The 20,242-nt window shown below is 38.4% G+C and overlaps 1 protein-coding gene across 3 annotated transcripts in view; it reads left to right on the top strand.

Annotated features, from left to right (window-relative positions):
- zmynd11 (zinc finger, MYND-type containing 11) overlaps positions 1-20,242 on the top strand; it is a 166,158-nt gene that overhangs the window by 88,149 nt on the left and 57,767 nt on the right. For all 3 annotated transcript variants that reach the window (XM_063044400.1, XM_063044399.1, XM_063044401.1), the window contains one exon: positions 11,574-11,651. In XM_063044400.1, the coding sequence (XP_062900470.1) occupies positions 11,574-11,651 (78 nt within the window). The remainder of the gene's footprint in view (positions 1-11,573; positions 11,652-20,242) is intronic.

Genomic DNA, 20,242 nt, shown 5'->3' with positions numbered 1-20,242 from the left:
TAATTGGAATAGAGTGGATAGCTAGAGCCTCTTCCCCAGGGCACCACTGCTCAATACAAGAGGACATGGCTTTAAGGTAAGGGGTGGGAAGTTCAAGGGGGATATTAGAGGAAGGTATTTCACTCAGAGTGGTTGGTGCATGGAATGTACTGCCTGAGTCAGTGGTGGAGGCAGATACACTAGTGAAATTTATGAGACTACTATACAGGTATATGGAGGAATTTAAGCTGGGGGCTTATATGGGAGGCAGGGTTTAAGGGTCGGCACAACATTGTGGGCTGAAGGGGCTGTACTGTGCTGTACTATGTTCTAATTCCACATGAAATCATAAAACTGAAAATGCAGGTAAGACTCTGTGGGTCAGGCAGCATCTGTGGGCAGAGAAACAGTTAATTATTTCAAGTCTGTCCCTTCATCTGAACTGAAGGGACCTTTACCAACATTAGAGAGCAATGTGTGGAACAAAGGGAAATGATGTGGTTACAAGTAGTTAAGCTTCAATCTGTAAAGTGTAAAATCTGAACTACTGGAACATTACCAACATTCCAGAGTATACAAATAAAAGGAAAGTGGGGCGGGGGGGGGTGATGATGGCAGGCAAAAAATCCAATCTTGATGCAAACAGTACAATTAAACAAATAGTTTGGATGTTGGAAATCTAAAACCCGAAGAATTTGGGAAATACTCAGCAGGTTAGGTTACTTATGTGGTTTAAAAATGTGACCCAGCATTTCAGGTTCGAGAGCTCTGATAAGAATGGAAATAGAAGCAGAAGAGGCTGATAAAAGGGGATGGAGAACAGATGTCTCTGATAAGTTTACACTGGAATGAGCAAGATGATAAATATATAAACTAGGTGAATGGGAGCATTTAGAGGGTAAGAACACAAGCAAAAGAATCTGGAAATTGCAAAATGCAGAGTGGAAGGAACCTGCCTAGCAGGTCATGCTGGACATGTCCTCTGTTCTCAGAGAGAACAAAAAATAAAGTTAATATTACTATGTTCCTTGAGCTTGCATTGGGTCCTGTTATGGTATTTGCAGGAGGCCTCAGAAAGAGGCCAGTGCAACAGAGCGCAGGTACTCCACAAAGCAGTCACCCAGACTCTAGTTTGTTTCTCCACTGTGGCAGTGGCCATACTGTGAACACCAAATGACTAGGCCTTTTGACATTGATAAAGGTAGCGGTGGACGAACAGGTAATAGCAACTCGTTGCACGGGAAATTGGCACCCTGCAGGGTAAGTGAAGTGAAGTCAGAACAGAGCAGGCAGTGATTCTTTTTAAAATGCTGAAGTGGGGGAAAGAATGTACATACTTCTGAAATCTTGTTAGACCTGACAGAAATTATGAAGGACGATCTGTTGAAAGCAGAGGTGAGTGGGAATTAGTTTAATGTTTTAACATTGAAGCAAATGTAACAATGGAAGAACTGAGAGAATAGAATGGAGACCTTAACAAGAGTAAGATAGGATATTAACAAAAGTTCTTCCCTTTTTACAGCTACATTAATTCACCCTATCAGAGAAATGCTTTGCTCCACCTATTGCCTGCTCCACCTAGCTCCACCTTCTTGACTATCTAGACGATCTTGTTTTCAGTCTTGATTCTGATGAATTGTTCCTAACCTAAAATGACTTCATTTTCTTTTCATAGATGTTGCTCACCTTGAGTTTCTGGAATTTTCTGTAAACACACCAGTAAATAATGTCTGCAATGTTTTTTGATTTGCTATATCAAAATGCCACCAAAAGCCAATGGATACAAAGGCGGTGGAACTCAATGTCTGTAGACATTGTCTTGGCTCTAGAACCCAGGAGTTTCATTCACCAGTGCCCCATTTGGATTGTAAGGCCATGGGCTTCCGATCTCACCCAGCCATGGTCCATTGTAGACCAAAAAGCTGAATTCCAGAAGTAAGAAAAGTGACTGTTCTTGATATCAAGGCACCACTTGATAGAATGTGGCATGAAGAACTCCTGGTGAGCATCAAGTGGAAAGCAGAGAGATGGATGACTGTGGTTGTGGGTTGAAAGCATGAACAGCAAGTTAAAGTATGGGTCAGAACTGTTATTTAGTCCCCCAGAATGTGACCTCTTAATAGAGTGCAGCATAAATGGGAATTATCCAGGGCAAGTTTGAGGCCAACTGTACTTGCCATGGAGATTTTAATCTATATTTTGATTGGACACACCAAGCTGACTAGGGTATCATACAAGAAGAGTTTGTAGAATGCATCAGAGATCAATTCAGGAACAAGCTATTTTTAGATTTGGCCAGTAATAATGGGAAGGATTAATGACAGATTTTGTGATTTATTTTTTATTTTTTATTTTTTTTTGTAAATGTCCTTGGAAGGTAGAACCACAATATGATAGGTCCAAAAACAGCTTGAGGATTTTATTTAGATTATTTAGTGATACAGAATAGGCCCTTACAGCCCTTCATGCCACGCTATCCCAGCAGCCCTGATTCAACACTACAAAGGGTAATTTACAATAATCAATTTGCCTACTAATCGGTGCGCCTTTGGACTGCTGGAGGAAACCTACAGGACCAGAGCCAGTGCTGGAAATAATCTAGAGGACTGGGAAGTTACAGAATCCAACAGTGAGATGCTATTCAAAAAAAATAATAATTTGAGAGAGAATTTTCATCTAATCATACAAACAGTTGATATGCATTTGAAAATTGGAAGGAGAATTGAAAGATAGGTGTGGAGCGCCTAGAATGAGGCTAGTGAATAACAAGAAAAACAGAAATGCTAAATCAAATTGCATCATTGTTCACTACCAATATCCTAAGATAATAAATGAGTTAATTTTAAATAACAGGGAGGAATTTGAAAAATATCAATAAGGAATAAAGGATTATATAAACTCTAATTTAAAAGCGACCAGATTGCTGGGACCCAATGGCCTGTATCCAAGCGTTTCAAAGGAAGTGGTTTGTAGGAATAGTAGATCAAGAGAGTCTGAGAGGTCACTTTTGGGGGCTGTTGCTGTGAAATCTGAAGCAAAAAAATGGATGTATTGGTTGAAATTTTTCAAAACTTGTAAATTAAAGGAGGGTATCAGAAGACTGGGGAAAAAGATTCATGTAAATACCTTTTTCAAAAAGGAAGATGGGGGGAGGCAGGACCAGGATTTAGATTGGTTAGATTTAATCTGTTGTTGGCAAGATGCTAGCTCAGATAATAAAGTATGAAATAACTATTCATTTTAAGGAAACAGAATACAGTCAAATTTAGTAAGCATGATTATGAGAAAGGCAACTCAATCAACATTTGCTTGAATTGTTTTATGGATGTGACAGAAGAGCATGTATGTATAATAGTGTACTAGATTTCCAAAAGACATTTGAGGCGTCAGTTAGAGGGCTGGTACACAAATTGGAGTCCAAAGCATTGGAGGAAGAACATTAGCATGGATTGAAAACTAGCTGTCACATAGAAAAGAATTGGGATAAATGGTCCTTTACATGCTAGAGGGAAGTAAGTAGTGGAGAACCACAGGGATTGGTTCTTGACCCTCACTTGATTGCAGTTTACATTAATGACCTAGCGGAAGGGGTAGAATGAAAGATTTCTAAGTTTGCTGAAGTGGAAGAGGTGGAATGACATGTTCTGATGAGGACATTGTGATATTACAAAGGGATATTGAGTGATTGGGTGATAAACTCTACTTTCCAGGTTAATGTACAGAAGTGCAAGGTTGTGCACTTAGTAAGAGATCAAAAGGGTGGATATTACCCAAAAAAGAGACTGTAAATAGAAACTAGAATGCAATTGCAAACGAGAAATCTGCAGATGCTGGATATCCGAGCAACACACAAAATACTGGAGGAACTCAGAAGGCCAGACAGCATCTATGGAAAAAAGTACAGTCGACATTTTGGGCTGAAACCCTTCAGCAGGTCTCTTCCAGTGTACTCTTTTCCATAGATGCTGCCTGGCCTGCTGAGTTCCTCCAGCATTTTGTGTGTGTTGCTAGGATCTAGGGTGCATGAGATGCAAAGTTAGCAGACAGGTTCAACAAGTGGTTCAGAGGGCAAATGGAATATCGGCCTTTTTGCAGGGAAGCTGGAGTTCAGGAATAAGGTTTTGTTACAGTTGTACAGAATGTTTGGCCATCACCTGGAATGATGTGCACAAATGTGTACCCGTTACCTATAAAGGAATAGAAGTGTTGGAGAGAGTCCTTTTGGGGGGTGGGGGTGGGGGGGGGAAATGGGTGCAGATGGAATTGAAGAGGAAGTGGTAGATCGTTCTCCTAAGATGGGTTTTTTTATTAGGAAGGCAGTGATAGTAGTTATCAAATTAAGAATGGTAGTGCTTAAGAAAGCACTGGCTATAAAATCACTCAGCATTGGTACCAAGAAGGAGGATGTTTGTCAGAAATGGGTTAGGATTGGTACAGTTTAGAGGGATGAGAAGAGCTTGAATGAAATTACATGCACAATCTAAGACTTGAGATGAGAATGGCAAAGACTGGAGAAATAATTTACAGTAATTATCAGGCAGGGGTTCCCAGCTTAAGCCCCATTGAAGTCAGTAAGCAGTTTATGCACTCCTTGTTCGTGGAGGAGAGTAGGAAGAGAACTTAAACAACAGAAAATACAGTAAATACTCAAAAGGTCAGGCACAGGAAATTCATGAAGGTCACCAATCTGATACATTAATTTGACTTATCTATATAATACAAACTCTCATGCTCTGTCTGTGACCTCCAATTAGCGCAAACGGTGCATTACAGCGGCACTTTTTTTGGCTAAATCGAATTAAAATGCAGTAACTTACAGAATGCAGGCAGAGTTCAGGGTTATGTATTGGTATAAAATTGCTCATTCGCAAAAATCAACAGGCTCTCTTTTAACCCGAGAGTCGATCCGCCGCCATAGAAATTGGGGCATGACAGCCTGACGCATGCGCACGGCCAGCCTCAGCAGCGACACCTACCGGAGCAAACGGACAGGGCAGCTCTATTTCATGGAGTCACATTCTACTAATCACCGTCAGCATGTGCAGGATTGGGACAGATCTAACTGCCACCCATCAATAAGAGATAATTAAATCTTATTGTAATGACGTACTTCGAGACACCCATAAAACCCTTTGCTGCAGTCAAACGACAGCGGTGACTATATCACGTCCATTCAGGAGAGCACCAACCACATCATCAACAATAATCAGCATCCTTTGGTGTTACTGCTTCGTATCTTCTATCCAGCTTTAGGGTAAAAAAAAATGGTCAGCCTAATTATGCCGTGTGGTCAAGAGATGACGCCAAACGTCGTTGGGAAGCGGCAAGGAGAGGGAGAGAACGAGAATTGCATGAGGCCAGGGCCGCACGACTCCAGGATCAAAGAGTCAGGACAAAAAAAAGATGAGATAAGAAGAGACAGAGGAGGAGAGGCATGCACGTCTCCAGAATCAGAGACAAACAACAAACAGCAGAAGAGATGAAGAGACGGGGGATGAAAGGACTGCACGTCTCCAGAATGACAATGAGATGCACAAGGGTGGCAGATCAACCAGAAATGATGCCATCAAAAGTGTCCTTCGTTAAATGAGGAGGAGCTATATTTGCTTTGCTGCGCGTCATTCTTCTTTAATAAACTGAGGTTTTCTACTTCAGTTTCCAAAGCAGAGCAATACCAATAGCATTCAGGAAAATTTAATTTTCATTCTGGTCACATCAGACTGCACTACCCTTCTCTCAAAGGGTGCCCCAACGGGTCACCCTGTTGTCTAGTATTTTTATAGATGTTGCCTGGCCAGCTGAGTATTTCCAGCATTTCCTGTCTTTTATATTTTTATTGAGATCAAAGTACAAAATTGGAAGTAAATTTATTATCAATGCACCTATATGTTATCACTTGGTACCTTGTTATTCATTTTCTTGCAGGCATTTACAGGGAAAAATACTACTTTTATGGTAAACTAGATGTAAAGACTGAAACAATCAATGTGCAAGTAAAGGTGCATTGCAAATGAAATAATACTCAAAACAGTAGTAAAGAGTCTAGCATTTTTTTTTGCTTAAACTCTTAGGAAGTAGTTTTTAATTGAGAAAAGGAAGTTGAGGTTCTGCTTTCATTTATGAATGATTGCAGAAGTTTTAGCAGAATGCAGTAAGACCCAGAAGCTTATTATAATTGAGCTGCATCCGGAGTTTGTTAGGTGATGCCTATGATCAAGTTTACATTCTTTGGACTCGACAAAACATGATCTGCCTCATAATGGTTAAGATGGGAGACAGTAGCAGATGTGGCTGATGACAAGTCTGCCATTGGTGGAATTGGAGTGTTTGTTATAACGGAGATATCAATCTCTGGGTTTGTGCATAAATTGGAAGACTGTGAGGTTGAAAGTGGGTGAAAGAATGCAAGTGATGTTGAACGCAGGAAATTTGAAATTGACAACATTAAACATAACAGCTACAGACCCTTTAGGCCATAATGTCTATGCCAGTATTGATAGTAATCCAAACTAAGATGATCTGATAGCTATCCCTCTATTCCCAGCCTATTTGTGTCTGCTTAAATGACTCTTAAAAGTTGCTATTGTATCTGCTTTATCATCTTCCCTGGCAGTGCAATCCAGATACCTACCACTCTTGTTTTTTTTTTTAGAAAAAAAACAACAAACACTTACCTCACAAATCTTATTGCTCAAGATTTCCGCTATTTACGTTATCTCTTGCATTAAGGACAGTTTCTGTTCACTGTTCCAAGACTGCTATATGGTTCTGTAATATGATGAGATGAACTCTTGACCTCACAATGGCAATAATATTCTAGTTCCTTGTAGAGCACATCTTCAGCCAGATAAACACCCCGTTTACTACCATTGATCTACAGCAGTATGGCATTGAAATAGGGCTGTATCTATCCAGGCATTATACCTATTTGTATTAATCCCACTGTCTTCCATCTCTAAGCTTTGCTCATTCAAGTACCTGTCCAGATGGCTCCAAAGTTACCTCTGGCAGCTCATTCTAGATACCATCTACTCTTTGTATGAAATATCTGCCCCAGACCCCCTTTAAACCACCTCCCTCTCACCTTAAACCTACGCCTTCTAGATTAGGCCTCTGCTACACTGGGGGGAAAAAGACTGACAAATCACCTTACTTTACAAAGAAAAATTATAAAGTTGCCCATCAATAACCTTCGCTTCAGGGAAACAATCCCAGCCTATAGTCGCTCCTTTTAATTAAAGCCGTCCAGTCCCAGCAACTTTGTTGTGAATCTGTTCTGCACCCTCTTTAGTTTAATGACACCTCCCTGTGGTATTAGAGATTCAGCATTCTGGGCCAATGAGCCTGTGCTCATTGCACCCACATGAATAATTAACCTACTAGCCTGTATGCCTTTTGGAATGTGGGAAGAAACTGGAGCAGCTGGAGAAAACCTGTATGGTCACAGGGAGAAGATGGAGACAGTGGCAGGAATCAAACCCTGATCAATGATGCTGTAAAGTGGTTGCTCTAATCACTATCCTACTGTACCGACTACAAAATTGAGCATTTACTTCAAAGCTCCTCATGATTTTGTATGCTAAACTCTAAGCTCACCCCTCAGCCACCTATGCTCCAGGAAGTGTCTCCTTGTAACTGGAGCCCTTCAGTTCCAGCAATATCCTTGTGAATCTTGTCTGTACCTTTTGCAGCCTAACAGCATCTTTCCTCTGCTTTTTTTTTTAGTATGGTTTTAAATATGGGTAAGCACATTGATGCAGCAGATTTGTGCTTATGCCTCTGAGGTCTGGTGATCTAGGTATAGTTCTGAACTCAATTGCTATCTTTGTGGAGTTTGCCCCTTCTCCCTGCAGCCTTGTGCTTCAGTTTCCCCAACACAAGACAATCTGCAGATCCTGAAGATCCAAAGCAACACAAAAAATGCTGGAGGCACTCAGCAGGCCAGGCAGCATCTATGGAAAAGAGTAAACAGTCAATGTTTCAGGCCAAGACCCTTCATCAGGACTGGAAAGGAAGGGGAGAAGTCAGTAAAAATGTGGGGTGGGGGAGAAGGGAGGAAGTAGTAAAAGGTGGAGGTTATAGGTGAAACTTGGGGAGGGGTGAAGTAAAGAGCTGGAAAGTTGGTGAAAGGGATAAAGGGCTAGAGGAGGGGGAATCTGATTTTTTTTTAAAAGAGAAGACCATGGAAGAAAGGGAAGGTGGAGGAGCACCAGAAGGAGGTGATAGGCAAGTTATGAGATTAGGTGAGAGGGAAACAGGAATGGTGAAGGGGAGAGGGGGGAAAATTACCACAAGTTTGAGAAATCAATGTTCATGCCATCAGGTTGGAGACTACCCAGGTGGAGTATAAGGTGCTGCTCCTTCAACCTGACTGTGGCCTCATTGTAGCAGTAGAGGAGTGTCAGAATGTGAATGGAAAGTGGAATTGAAATGAGTGGCTACAGGGAAATCCTACTTTTTCTGGTGGACAGAGCCTAGGTGCATGGCAAAGTGGAACAAGTGCTACACCTCCCTTACTACCATTCGGTGATCCAAACAGTCCTTCCACGTGTGGCGACACTTCACCTGTGAGTCTGTTGGGGTCACTACTGTACCCAGTGTGGCCTTCTGTATTTCAGTGAGACCTGGCGTAGATTGGGAGACAGATTCGCCGAATATCTATGCTCTACCAAAGAAAAGGCGGGATCTCCCTGTAGCCATCCATTTCGCTTCTACTTTCCATTCCAGCATGTCAGTCCATGGCCTCCTCTACTGCCATAATGAGGCCACACTTGGGTTGGAGGCGCAACACCTTGTATTCCATCTGGGTAGCCTCCAAACTGATGGCATGAACATTCATTTCTCCAATTTCTGGTAATTGCACCCTCCCCCATTCCTGTTCCCTCTCTCAATCTATCTCCTTACCTGCCCATCACCTCCCTCTGGTGCTTCTCCCTTTCCCATTCTTCTCTGGTCTCCTCTCCTATCAGATTCCCTTCCTCCAGCCCTTTATCTCTTTCATCGATCATCTTCGCAGCTCTTGACTTCACCTTTTCCCCCACCTCCTTACTCTAACTACGTACTTTTCTTTCCAATGCTGAAGAAGGGTCTCACCCTGAAAAGTTGACTGTTTACTCTTTCCATAGATGCTGCCTAGCCTGCTGAGTTCCTTCAGCATTTTGAGTGTTGCGTTGCTTCCATTTCCTCCCACACCCAATCAAACAAGGTTACTGTAACCAGTCACTGTTGTAGGTTGATACTTGGGGAAGCTTGGGTAGTGTTGAGGGACAAGTCAACCTTTTTCTCTTACAGGGAAATGTGAGGCTTTGGGGTTAATGGAATTACTTTGAGATCCAATGAAGACTCAGTGACCCTAATGGTCTTTATCATGGCAAAATGTGAGGTAAAAGTTCAAATTTGAAAAATATGGAGCGAGAGAGACTTTCGGAAGGCTGATCTAGTGTGTGGAGCTCAGCTGTTTGATGACAAGACTGTTCGTGATAGCAACTGAAATATATGCAGAGTGGAACTGGAGGTCCTGGGTTCTGGATACTTGAGATTAGTGAAGGTTGTGGGTCCTCATTATATAAAACTTGTATGAGATTCAGTAGGCATTGGAATTATGGATAACTTTCTGTCACCAGCAAAACTCACTGATATATTTTTAGAACATTTCAAAGCTAAGGAGTGCTTATACAAATTAATAAAATAAGTCGCGGCTCTTGTTATGGATGGCTCTCTACATGCAATAAACCAGAAGGATCTTGGTTCTGATGTCAAGTATACAACTACTTGAGCACATGGTGCTGAAGGAACTTGGGACAGGCAGCATCTATGGAAAGGAATAGAGTTGAAGTTTTAGGCTGGGACCCTTCATTAGGTCCTGCTGAGTTCCTCTCGTATTTTGTGTGTTACTTTGAACTTTGAGATGCTGGAAATCCAAAGTAAATTTATTATTAAAGTACATGTGTCACCATATACAACCCTAAGATTCATTTTCTTTTGTGCATACTCATTGAGTCCAATAACCGGTTTAAGATGGTGCTTGTAAAGCTCAGTGACTGTTTGTTGGTGGCAAATAAAACAAAGAAAAGAACTAAATACTTCATTAATCACACTTTTCTGCTAAGCAATCACTGCAAACAATGGACTAACTTCCCTGTTGGAGTTCAGCTTTTGAACCACCTGTACGACTTGGCATTTCTGCAGTGGGAGCTGAAGTCTCAAAAGTGCAGGATAGTTGTGGCACGGTGAGCACTGACTGAATCGAGGCAGCAGGGACCGGGCTGGTGTGTAGGGAATGTGCTAATATTTGGCTTGTGCAGACTTGGAGGCAATGTGGTTCAGCTGAACCGAGGTGCAGAGAGCAGAGGCAATACAGAGTCATGGCAGTGGGGTCCGGACCGCGCCTGAGACTGAGGAAAGGCCCGAGGTTTGATCGATTTAAAGGCCGAGCCTAATTGGAAAAGTTGAGTACGGGTCAAATTGAGGTGGCACAGCACCGGCCCGAATGCGTATGGAAATGTCAAGATCCTGGTCCAAGAGCTACAGCAGGTCTGGACGATTTAAGTACCGGACTAGATTGAAAAGGGCAGGATGTCGAGACTATCTCAGATCACTGCCCAGTGAGTTTTACTCGACTCTGCACTGAACTTCAGTTTGTTGCTCCATGAGGTTTACTCCTCTCTGCACCAAACTGTGCCTGTAGCTGGCAACTATCACAGTGTGGGCTCACTTTTGTGAACTTCAGTTCTGAATGCTATTTGCTTACTTTTATTGTTTGCATGTTTTTTTTTCTCTCTTTGCAAGTTGGGTGTTTGACCATCTTTTTTATTTTAATTGGTTTCTTTCTTGTGTAGCTGCCTGTAAGAAGACGAATCTCAAGGTTGTATAAAATATACATACATTGATAATAAATGTACTTTGAGAACTACAATAATCAGTGAAAGACCACACCAGCTGGTGGTTCTTGCTATGTTCTCAGGCACTGGAATAATTGAAGCCGCGTACCTCACTGCCGAACCAAGAGGCTAAAGATCTCTGAAGACTTCAGTTAGCTGATCGGCACAGGCCTTAATATTTAGCCAGGTAGCTCTTCTGAGCTGGATGCTTTTCGTGTGTTCAGCCTCTGAGATTGAAATCACAAGGTCATCAGGGGCTGTGGGAGTTTGTGATAGTTCCGCCATGTTTTGACAGTCAAAGCAAGCAGAGGCATTGAGCTCATCTGGAAGTGAAACCCTACTGTTGCCTATGTCACATGATTTTACTTTATAGGAGGTGATAGCATTCAAGCCCTGCCATCGCTGTCGAACATCCTTTGTTGATTCAAGTTTAGTCCGGAATTGCCACTTCGCCAATGGAACTGCAGATCCTCTTGTGCTTATGATCAGATACCTGCACTGCTTGGTTTCAGATTCATTTAAATAGACTTTTTGGTATAGATTTGTTTTCTAAATCTTGAATGTGATATTGTAACATTGTGTGTAACATTTGCTGTATTTGCATTTTGAGTGACAAACTCATTCAGATCAGAGAAACTTAGTTTCTGGTTATTGTTATTCAATAGATGAGTTAGTGATTGATTCTTCACTAATGTTACTTCTCCATCACAATAGAGCACGAAAAAGAAGAACACAACCAAGCAAGCTATGGGCCGATATTTGGGTTACATTGTTTCTCGCATGAAGGAGCGGGTGAGTAATCGTCTCTAGTGAGGATTCTGTGGTGTTACACCCATGTTTAACGAGTTGAATATGATTTTGTTCTACAGCTGTTTTCTATTGATCATGATTAAATTACAAGTTGCATTAAAGTTGCATACTTAAAGTTGCATAGTTGCATACAAGTTGTATTATAAGAATATTAGTAAGTGGCATTCCACATTGCATTAAAAGACGTTATTTCAATAATGTAGAGAAGTGTGTGAGACCAAACGGCTATATATCCCAGAGTTTTGAAAGAGGTTACAGTAGAGTTATTGGATGCATTGGTTATCATCTTCTAAAGTTCTATCAATTATGCAATTGTTCCTGTGTATTGGAAGGTAACAAATGAATGAGCTGGCACATGGAATTTTGGGTATTGTATGGCATGGGATTGAGAAATGATTAACAGGTAAAGCAAAGGGTGGAAATAAACATTTTTTTTTCTGAAGCTGTTTGGAATACCCCAGGAATTGGGGTTTGGAATCCATTTGGTCGCCATTTATATCAATGATTTGATTCAAGCATCGTTTTTCAAGTTTGATGAATGACATAAAACTATGTGGGATTGTGCGTAGGGAAGCTTTGGAGCTATTGACAATCTGAGTAAGTGAAACATGGATTATAATGTAGCAAACTGCAGTTATTAATTTTGAACAAAAGCAGATTATTTTTGCATAATGGCAAGTTGTGAAATGTTATTTATAAGATTCTGGCTGCCTTTGAATAAACATGATTGAAAATCAACATGTAGTTATAGCAAGTGATTAGGAAAACGGTATGTATGGTGTTACTTTTTTTAAACTAAGAATGGTAAACACCTGGGATTCTGTACCCTGGAGAGTTGTAACTTATTGAGTTCATTCAAAGCTAAGGTTTTGACAGATTTGTGGGAACAAGGAGATTGAGAGGCTGTGATAGTATGTGAAAGTGGAACTGGATTGAAAGTTCATCCATGATCTGCTAAATGGCAGAGCCGACTCAAAGGCCTGAAGGTGCCATTTGGCTTGATTCTGTTTGTAATTATGTTCTTAATCACAAAAAAAATGTGGTTAGATTAGGGTAAAGGCCATATAACTAAAAAGAAACTTAATTGTCTTGTTCCCAAGCAACCAGCAGTACTTTGAATAAGAATATAAGGCCATAAAACATTAGAGCAGAATTAGGCCATTGAGTCTGCTCTGCTATTCCATCATTGCTGATTTATTATCCCTCGCAACCCCATTCTTCTGCCTTCTCCCCGTAACCTTTGATGCTCTGACTAATTAAGAACCTATCAACCTACGCTTTAAATGTACCCAATGATTTGGCCTCCACAGCTGTGTGTGGCATTGAATTCCACAGATTCACTCTCCTCTGTCTAAAGAAATTCCTCTTCATCTGTTCTGAAAGGACATCCCTCTGTTCTGAGGCTGTGCCCTGTGGTCCTGGACTCCCCCACTACAGGAAACATCTCTCCATTTCAGCTTTATCTAGGCCTTACAATATTTAGATATGTCTCAATGTGATTTCCCACTCATTCTTCTAAATTTCAGCAGGTACAGGCCCAGTGTTATCAAATGCTTTTCATGTTAACCCTTTCATTCCCAGAATTCTTGTGAACTTCCTCTGGTCTCAGTTCAATGTCACCACATCTTTTCTTGGTGTATTGTGTGCTCCTTATGCAAATGCAGTCTGTCCAAGCCTCAGCATTATATCATTGCTTTTATATTCTAGTCCTCTCGAAATGAATGCTAACATTGCATTTGCCTTCCTTACCACCAACTCGAGTCTGCAAATTAACCTTTGGGGAATCCTGGACAAGGACTTCCAAGTTGCTTTGCACCTCTGATTTTTGAATTTTCTCCCCATTTATAAAATAGCTGTACCTTTATTCCTTCTGTCAAAGTGTATGACCATACATTTCCCTACACTATATTCTATCTGCCACTCCTTTGCCATTCTCCTGATCTATCGTTAAGTTTTTCTGCAGAATCCCTGCTTCCTCAGCACTGCTTGCCCCTCCATATATCTTTGTATCGGCCACAAAGCCATCAATTCCGTCATCCAAATCATTGACATGTAACATGAAAAGAAACGATCCCAAGGCCAACCCCTACAGGACACCACTAGTCACTGGCAGCACCATTTATTCCGGGAGGACTGCCTCCTCTCAGTCAGCAAAACTTCATTTCATGTTAGTATCTTTCCTGTAATGTCGTGGGCTCTTGTCAAACAGACTTGTGTGAAGTGGCTGTATTTGAGAATGTATAACTGGGGAGCTCAGCAAGTTCGGCAACATCAATGGAAGTAAATCGGTTATTAGTCACCCAAGAATACTAATATTCTTAATTCTAACCACATCGTTATTTTAAAATGATTCACTGGTTTTTCAAATGTTTTAATTTCACCTTTAATTTTAATTTGGTAGAGTATAATCAGTTTGATATGGAAAGCTTTTTGGGATATGATATAACGAATTCTTAATTGGAAAATATCCCGCTTCTTAAGCATTCTTAAAACAAAAGTAATAGAAATTGAACTGTCAATTGTTTTATTTGCTCAGGTTACAGGAATTGATTGTTTTTTTGATATAATTTTTATTGAATTTTCAAAAAGAATACATGAAAAGATAAAATCTACCCACCCCCCCCCCCATATATGTAGTCCACCTAAAAGAAAGAAACAGAAAAAAAAAAGAAGAGCCGCCTGGGTATCGGAAGGTTTCCACATGCTCCATGGGATTCAAAATAAATTTGGTATAATTATTCGTTATTCTCCCCAAGTAACCAAATTCTTTGTCGGAGCACTTAAATATGACATCCTATCTTTTGTAAATAAGGGCGCCAAATATTCAAGAATGTTAGATAATTATCTCTTAAAATATAAGGAATTTTTTCAAGTGGAATAGAACTAGCCATTTCATTATTCCAACGATCCATACTTAAATACGAATCAGATTTCCAAGTAACTGCTATAGTCTTCTTAGCTACTGCCAATGCAATTTTTATAAATTCTTTCTGATATTTATTCAATTTAAGTTTTGGTTTTATCCCTTCAATATCACCTAATAGAAATAATACAGGGTTATGTGGAAGTTGAATTCCAGTAATTTGTTCCAATAAGACTCTTAAATTTATCCAAAAGGGTTGAATTTTAAAACAAGACCAAGTAGAATGTAAAAAAGTACCAATTTCTTGATTACACCGAAAACATTTATCAGATAGATTTGAATTTAATCTATTTATTTTTTGTGGTGTAATATATAATTGGTGTAAAAAATTATATTGTACTAATCTAAGTCGAACATTTATTGTATTTGTCATACTGTCCAGACAAAGTCTTGACCAATTTATTTCATCAATATTAATATTCAGATCTGTTTCCCATTTTTGCTTTGACTTATGGGTTCCTTGTTTAATTGTCTGTTCTTGAATCAAATTATACGTACAAGAAATAAATTTTTTAATTTTCCCTTTTTGAATTAAAATTTCAATTTCATTAGCTTTTGGCAAAAACATTGTTTGACCCAGATTACCTATTAAGTAAGCCCTTAACTGAAAGTAGCAAAAGAAAGTATTATTAGATATTTTATATTTATCCTTTAATTGTTCAAATGACATCAATATACCTCGCTCAAAACAATCTCCTATAAATTTAATCCCTTTTTGGTACCAATTATATAAAAGTTGATTGTCCATTGTAAAAGGAATAAGTCTGTTTTGAAACAAAGGTCTCCTTGCTAATAGAGATTTCTGTGTTTCCTTATCAACATTTATCTTATTCCATAGATCAATCAAGTGTGTTAATATAGGAGATTCTTTCTTTTCCCGTATCCATTTAGATTCCCATTTATATATAAAATCTTCAGGTTTATTTTCTCCTATCTTGTCTAGTTCTATTTTAATCCATGCTGGTTTTTGATCATCGAAAAAAGATGCAATAAATCTAAGTTGATTTGCTTTATAGTAATTTTTAAAGTTTGGAAGTTGTAACCCTCCTAACCTAAATTTACATGTCAGTTTTTCCAATGATATTCTTGACATTTTACCTTTCCAAAGAAATTTTCTCACAGATTTATTTAACTCTTGAAAAAATTTCTGTGGCAATTGTATTGGTAATGTTTGAAATAAATACTGTAATCTCAGAAATATATTCATTTTTACAACATTGACTCTACCTACTAATGTTATTGGTAGTATCATCCATTTGTCAAGATCTTCTTGAATTTTTTTCAATAGTGGTAAATAATTAAATTTATATAAATTCTTTACATCACTATCAAGTCTTATACCTAAATACTTTATACCATTTACCGGCCATCTAAATTGGGTTACTAATCGACATTGACTATAGTCTCCTTTAGTAAGAGACAAAATTTCACTTTTATCCCAGTTTATTTTGTAACCTGATACCTTCCCATATTCATCCAATCTAGAAGATAATTTATGTAACGAATGTTGTGGGTTTGTTAAATAGATCAAAACATCATCGGCAAAACGATTAATTTTATATTCCTCTTGGTTAACTCTAAAACCCATAATATCTGGATCCAATCTAATTAGTTCTGCTAATGGCTCTATCGCCAATACAAATAGAGCAGGTGATAGTGGACAACCTTGTCTAGTTGACCTTTTTAGCTGAAATGGTGTTGAAATTTGAGAGTTTGTCACTACTTTAGCTTTAGGGTTAGAATTTAAAGTTTTAATCCAATTTATAAAAGATGTTCCTAACCCATATTTTTCTAAAACTTTAAATAAAAAATCCCATTCTAATCTATCAAATGCTTTTTCTGCATCCAAAGCTACTACTATACTCTTCTCATCCCTTTTTTGTGCCAAATGAATTATACTGAGTAGCCGAGTTACATTATCTGCCAGTTGTCTATGTTTAATAAATCCTGTTTGATCCATATGTATTAATTTTGGTAAATATTTAGATAATCTATTCGATAAAATTTTTGCTATTATTTTATAATCCGTATTCAATAAAGAAATAGGCCTGTATGATGTTGGTTTCATAGGATCTCTGTCCTTTTTTGGCAATACTATTACAATTGCTGTTGAAAAAGAATCTGGAAGTTTATGTATTTTTTCTGCTTGACGTATTAGTTCCATAAAAAGAGGAAATAATAAATCTTTAAATTTTTTGTAAAATTCAGGTGGAAAACCATATTCTCCTGGAGATTTATTACTTTGAAGTGATCCTAAAGCTTCTTCAACTTCTTTTAATGTAAAAGGCATATCAAATCTCCTCTGTTCTTCCAAATTCAATTTTGGAAGAGAAACTTGTGATAAAAACCTTTCTATCTCATTAACATCGTTTTGGGATTCTGATTGATATAATTCAGAATAAAAATTTTTAAAGGTTTCATTTATTTCAAGAGGTTTATAAGATATTTTATCTGCCCTTATTCTAATTGCATTTATTGTTTTGGAAGCTTGTTCTGTTTTCAACTGCCAGGCAAGAATTTTATGTGCTCTCTCACCTAACTCATAATACCTTTGTTTAGATCTTATAATTGCTTTTTCCGTTCTATATGTCTGAAGTGTATTATATTGTAACTTCTTATTGACAAGTTGTCTTCGTTTTTCTTCTGACATATATCTTTGTGATTCTTTTTCTATTCTTGTAATCTCTTTTTCCAATAGATCTAGTTCTGCCATATATTCTTTCTTAATTTTAGACGTATAACTTATTATCTGTCCCCTAAGATATGCTTTCATCGCATCCCATAATATAAATTTATCCTCCACTGAATGAAAATTTGTATCCAAAAAAAATTGAATCTGCTTTTTCATAAAATCACAAAAATCTTGACGTTTTAATAATATTGAATTAAATCTCCATCTATAAGCCACTTCTTCCTTATCAGCCATTATTATTGTCATTAATAAAGGAGAATGATCTGATAATATTCTTGCTTTATATTCCATATTTTTCACTCTGTGTTGAATATGCATTGATAATAGAAAAAAATCTATCCTTGAATAAGTTTTATGTCTGTGGGAATAGAACGAATAGTCTCTTTCTTTAGGATTGATTCTTCTCCATATATCAATCAAATTTAAATCTTTCATCAATGATAAAGTTAGATTTACTACCTTCGATTTTATAACAGCCTTGGTTGATCTATCTAAGACTGGGTCTAAGCAAAAATTGAAGTCGCCTCCAATTAATATTTTTTCATGTGCATCCGCCAAATTCAAAAAAGTTTCTTGTATGAATTTTGCATCATTTTCATTTGGTGCATAAATATTCATAAAAGTCCATAGTTCGGAAAAAAGTTGACAATGTATAATCACATATCTCCCCGCAGAATCAGTTATTACATTTTGTATCCTAATTGGTAACGTTTTATTGATCAAAATTGCTACTCCCCTCGCTTTTGAATTAAATGAGGCCGCAACAACATTACCCACCCAATCTCTCTTTAGTTTCTGATGTTCTGTTTCTGTTAGGTGCGTTTCCTGTAAAAAAGCTAAATCTATCTTCATTTTTTTAATATATGTTAAGATTCTTTTTCTTTTCACTGGTCCATTAAGCCCATTAACATTAAAACTCAAAAAATTCAATAAATTAGTCATTATTCTTAACAAAGTTACTCCAATCTAAAACATTACTTATCTTCTCAACTCTCATAGTTCCTTGGGGAATCACTTTAAACTTCACCATGATGCTATGCGTTCCCCCCCCCCCCCAACCTTCCAGGCAAAAAGAGAAAAAAAAGATAGAAAAAAAAGAAAAAACAAAATACCCCCCCCACTAATGTTGTGAATGAAAAGATACACAACACTACCCCCCCTCCATTGTACGGGTTGCGGCAAAAGCCACGCTTGCACACATGATTAACGTAGCAATCGATCAGTGCTTCTTCCAGCTCCCCCGCAACAAAAAAAAAGATAGATAGATATATATATATATATATATAAACAAAATTAGTATTATTATTCCCAGCTAATTTCCTCCAGTATTAACCTTTTCTTATCCCCCTCATATAATTAATACTATATTTATACATTCATCCAGCTTCAAAAATCCAACAAATCCATTCTTAAACCCAATCTTCATCTTCAATCTATCTCCCTCTCCTGAGGTTGTTCTTGTATCTGGTGAATATTCAGAGAATCTTGCACAAACTGCTCTGCTTTCTGGTAGTCATCAAAAAATCTTTTTTCTCCACCAGACATAAAAATCTTCAAAGTTGCAGGATAACGCAGTATAAATTGATAACCATGCTCCCATAGGGTTTTTTTCACTAGATTAAACTTCTTCCTTTTCTTCAAAAGTTCGTAACTTATATCAGGGTAGAAAAAAACTCTTTTCCCTTTAATTATCAATGGCCCTTTTCTATCTTTGGCAGCTCGAACAGCCGCCTGTAGAATCCTTTCCTTGTCTTGAAATCTTAATAATTTTATTAAAATCGATCGTGGATATTGGTCATCTTTTGGTTTTGGTCTTAAAGCTCTATGTGCCCGCTCGATTTCAATTGATCGAGCCTCCTCTCCCATTTGCAAAACCTCCGGGATCCATCTTTGAAAAAAGTCTATTGGCTTATCTCCTTCCATACCTTCTGCAAGACCAACAATTTTTATATTATTACGTCTACTGAAATTTTCCAACATGTCCACTTTCTCCAAGAGTCGGTTTCTTTCCGAGTTCCAGACAAGCAAATCATTTTCTGTTTTTTCCACTCTATCATTCATAAAGCCCCATTTCTCTTTCCATCTTCTGAAGCTTCTTTTCCATTTTGTCCTGTCTTTCCATAACTTTATTATAGCATCTCTTCGTATCTCTAAGCTCTTCTCTTACTTTCCTTAATTCAGCCGTTGATCGCAATACAGCCTCTCTTATGTCTCTATCATCTCCTTTACTTCCACTCGCTTCCAATTCTTCCTCCTCTTCATCTGTGTTCTCTGCAGAATCCAGTTCTGACTCTGAGTCATTTTCAATTGCAGTGGGTGTCGGTTCTTGTAGTTTGCGTTGTGTCGATTTGCGCATGCGCTCTTCTTTGCGCATGCGCAATTCCGTTGTCTTCTTCGGAGCAACCTCTGCCACCGCCATTGCTCCCTGTTCTACCGAAGGAGATCCAACCTGAGTCCGAGGCTCCATCGTTGCAGTAGGTCCTTTTTTCTTCCCGTCTAGCGGCTGCTTCGCAACAGCAGACTTCTTTTGTTGCGGTTTAGGAGGCATACCGTAAAGTAGTCTTACAAAGTTTATAAATAGTTTTCAAAAAATATTTACCAACTTTGTTTTATTTAAACGGTACTTTACTGATTTGTTGCGGGAGAGCTGAATTTACACGTCTCAATCCCACGTCATCACGTGACGCCCCCCCAGGAATTGATTGTTTCATATAAATTTAATACCAGTCTCTGTTTTGTAGTCAGTGATAAAGTCATCATGCTACTTGCTGATCAAGAGAAAATTGACCACGTGTTTTGGTGACAAATAGGCCGAAAGACGACTTCCAGGCTTCAGATTGGAAAGTGATAAGCATGCAGTATAATCTTTGTAGTATTTTGTTCCCTAGACTGATCAAAGGTGAAAGAAATATCAATAATCATTTTAAAAATTAAATTGAAGAAATGATAGCACATACA

The sequence above is a fragment of the Mobula hypostoma genome, chromosome 3 (genome assembly GCF_963921235.1).
Source record: "Mobula hypostoma chromosome 3, sMobHyp1.1, whole genome shotgun sequence".
In the NCBI taxonomy this organism is placed as follows: domain Eukaryota; kingdom Metazoa; phylum Chordata; class Chondrichthyes; order Myliobatiformes; family Myliobatidae; genus Mobula; species Mobula hypostoma.
Note: the sequence above shows the minus strand (reverse complement) of the source record. Positions and strands in the feature narration are given on the sequence as shown.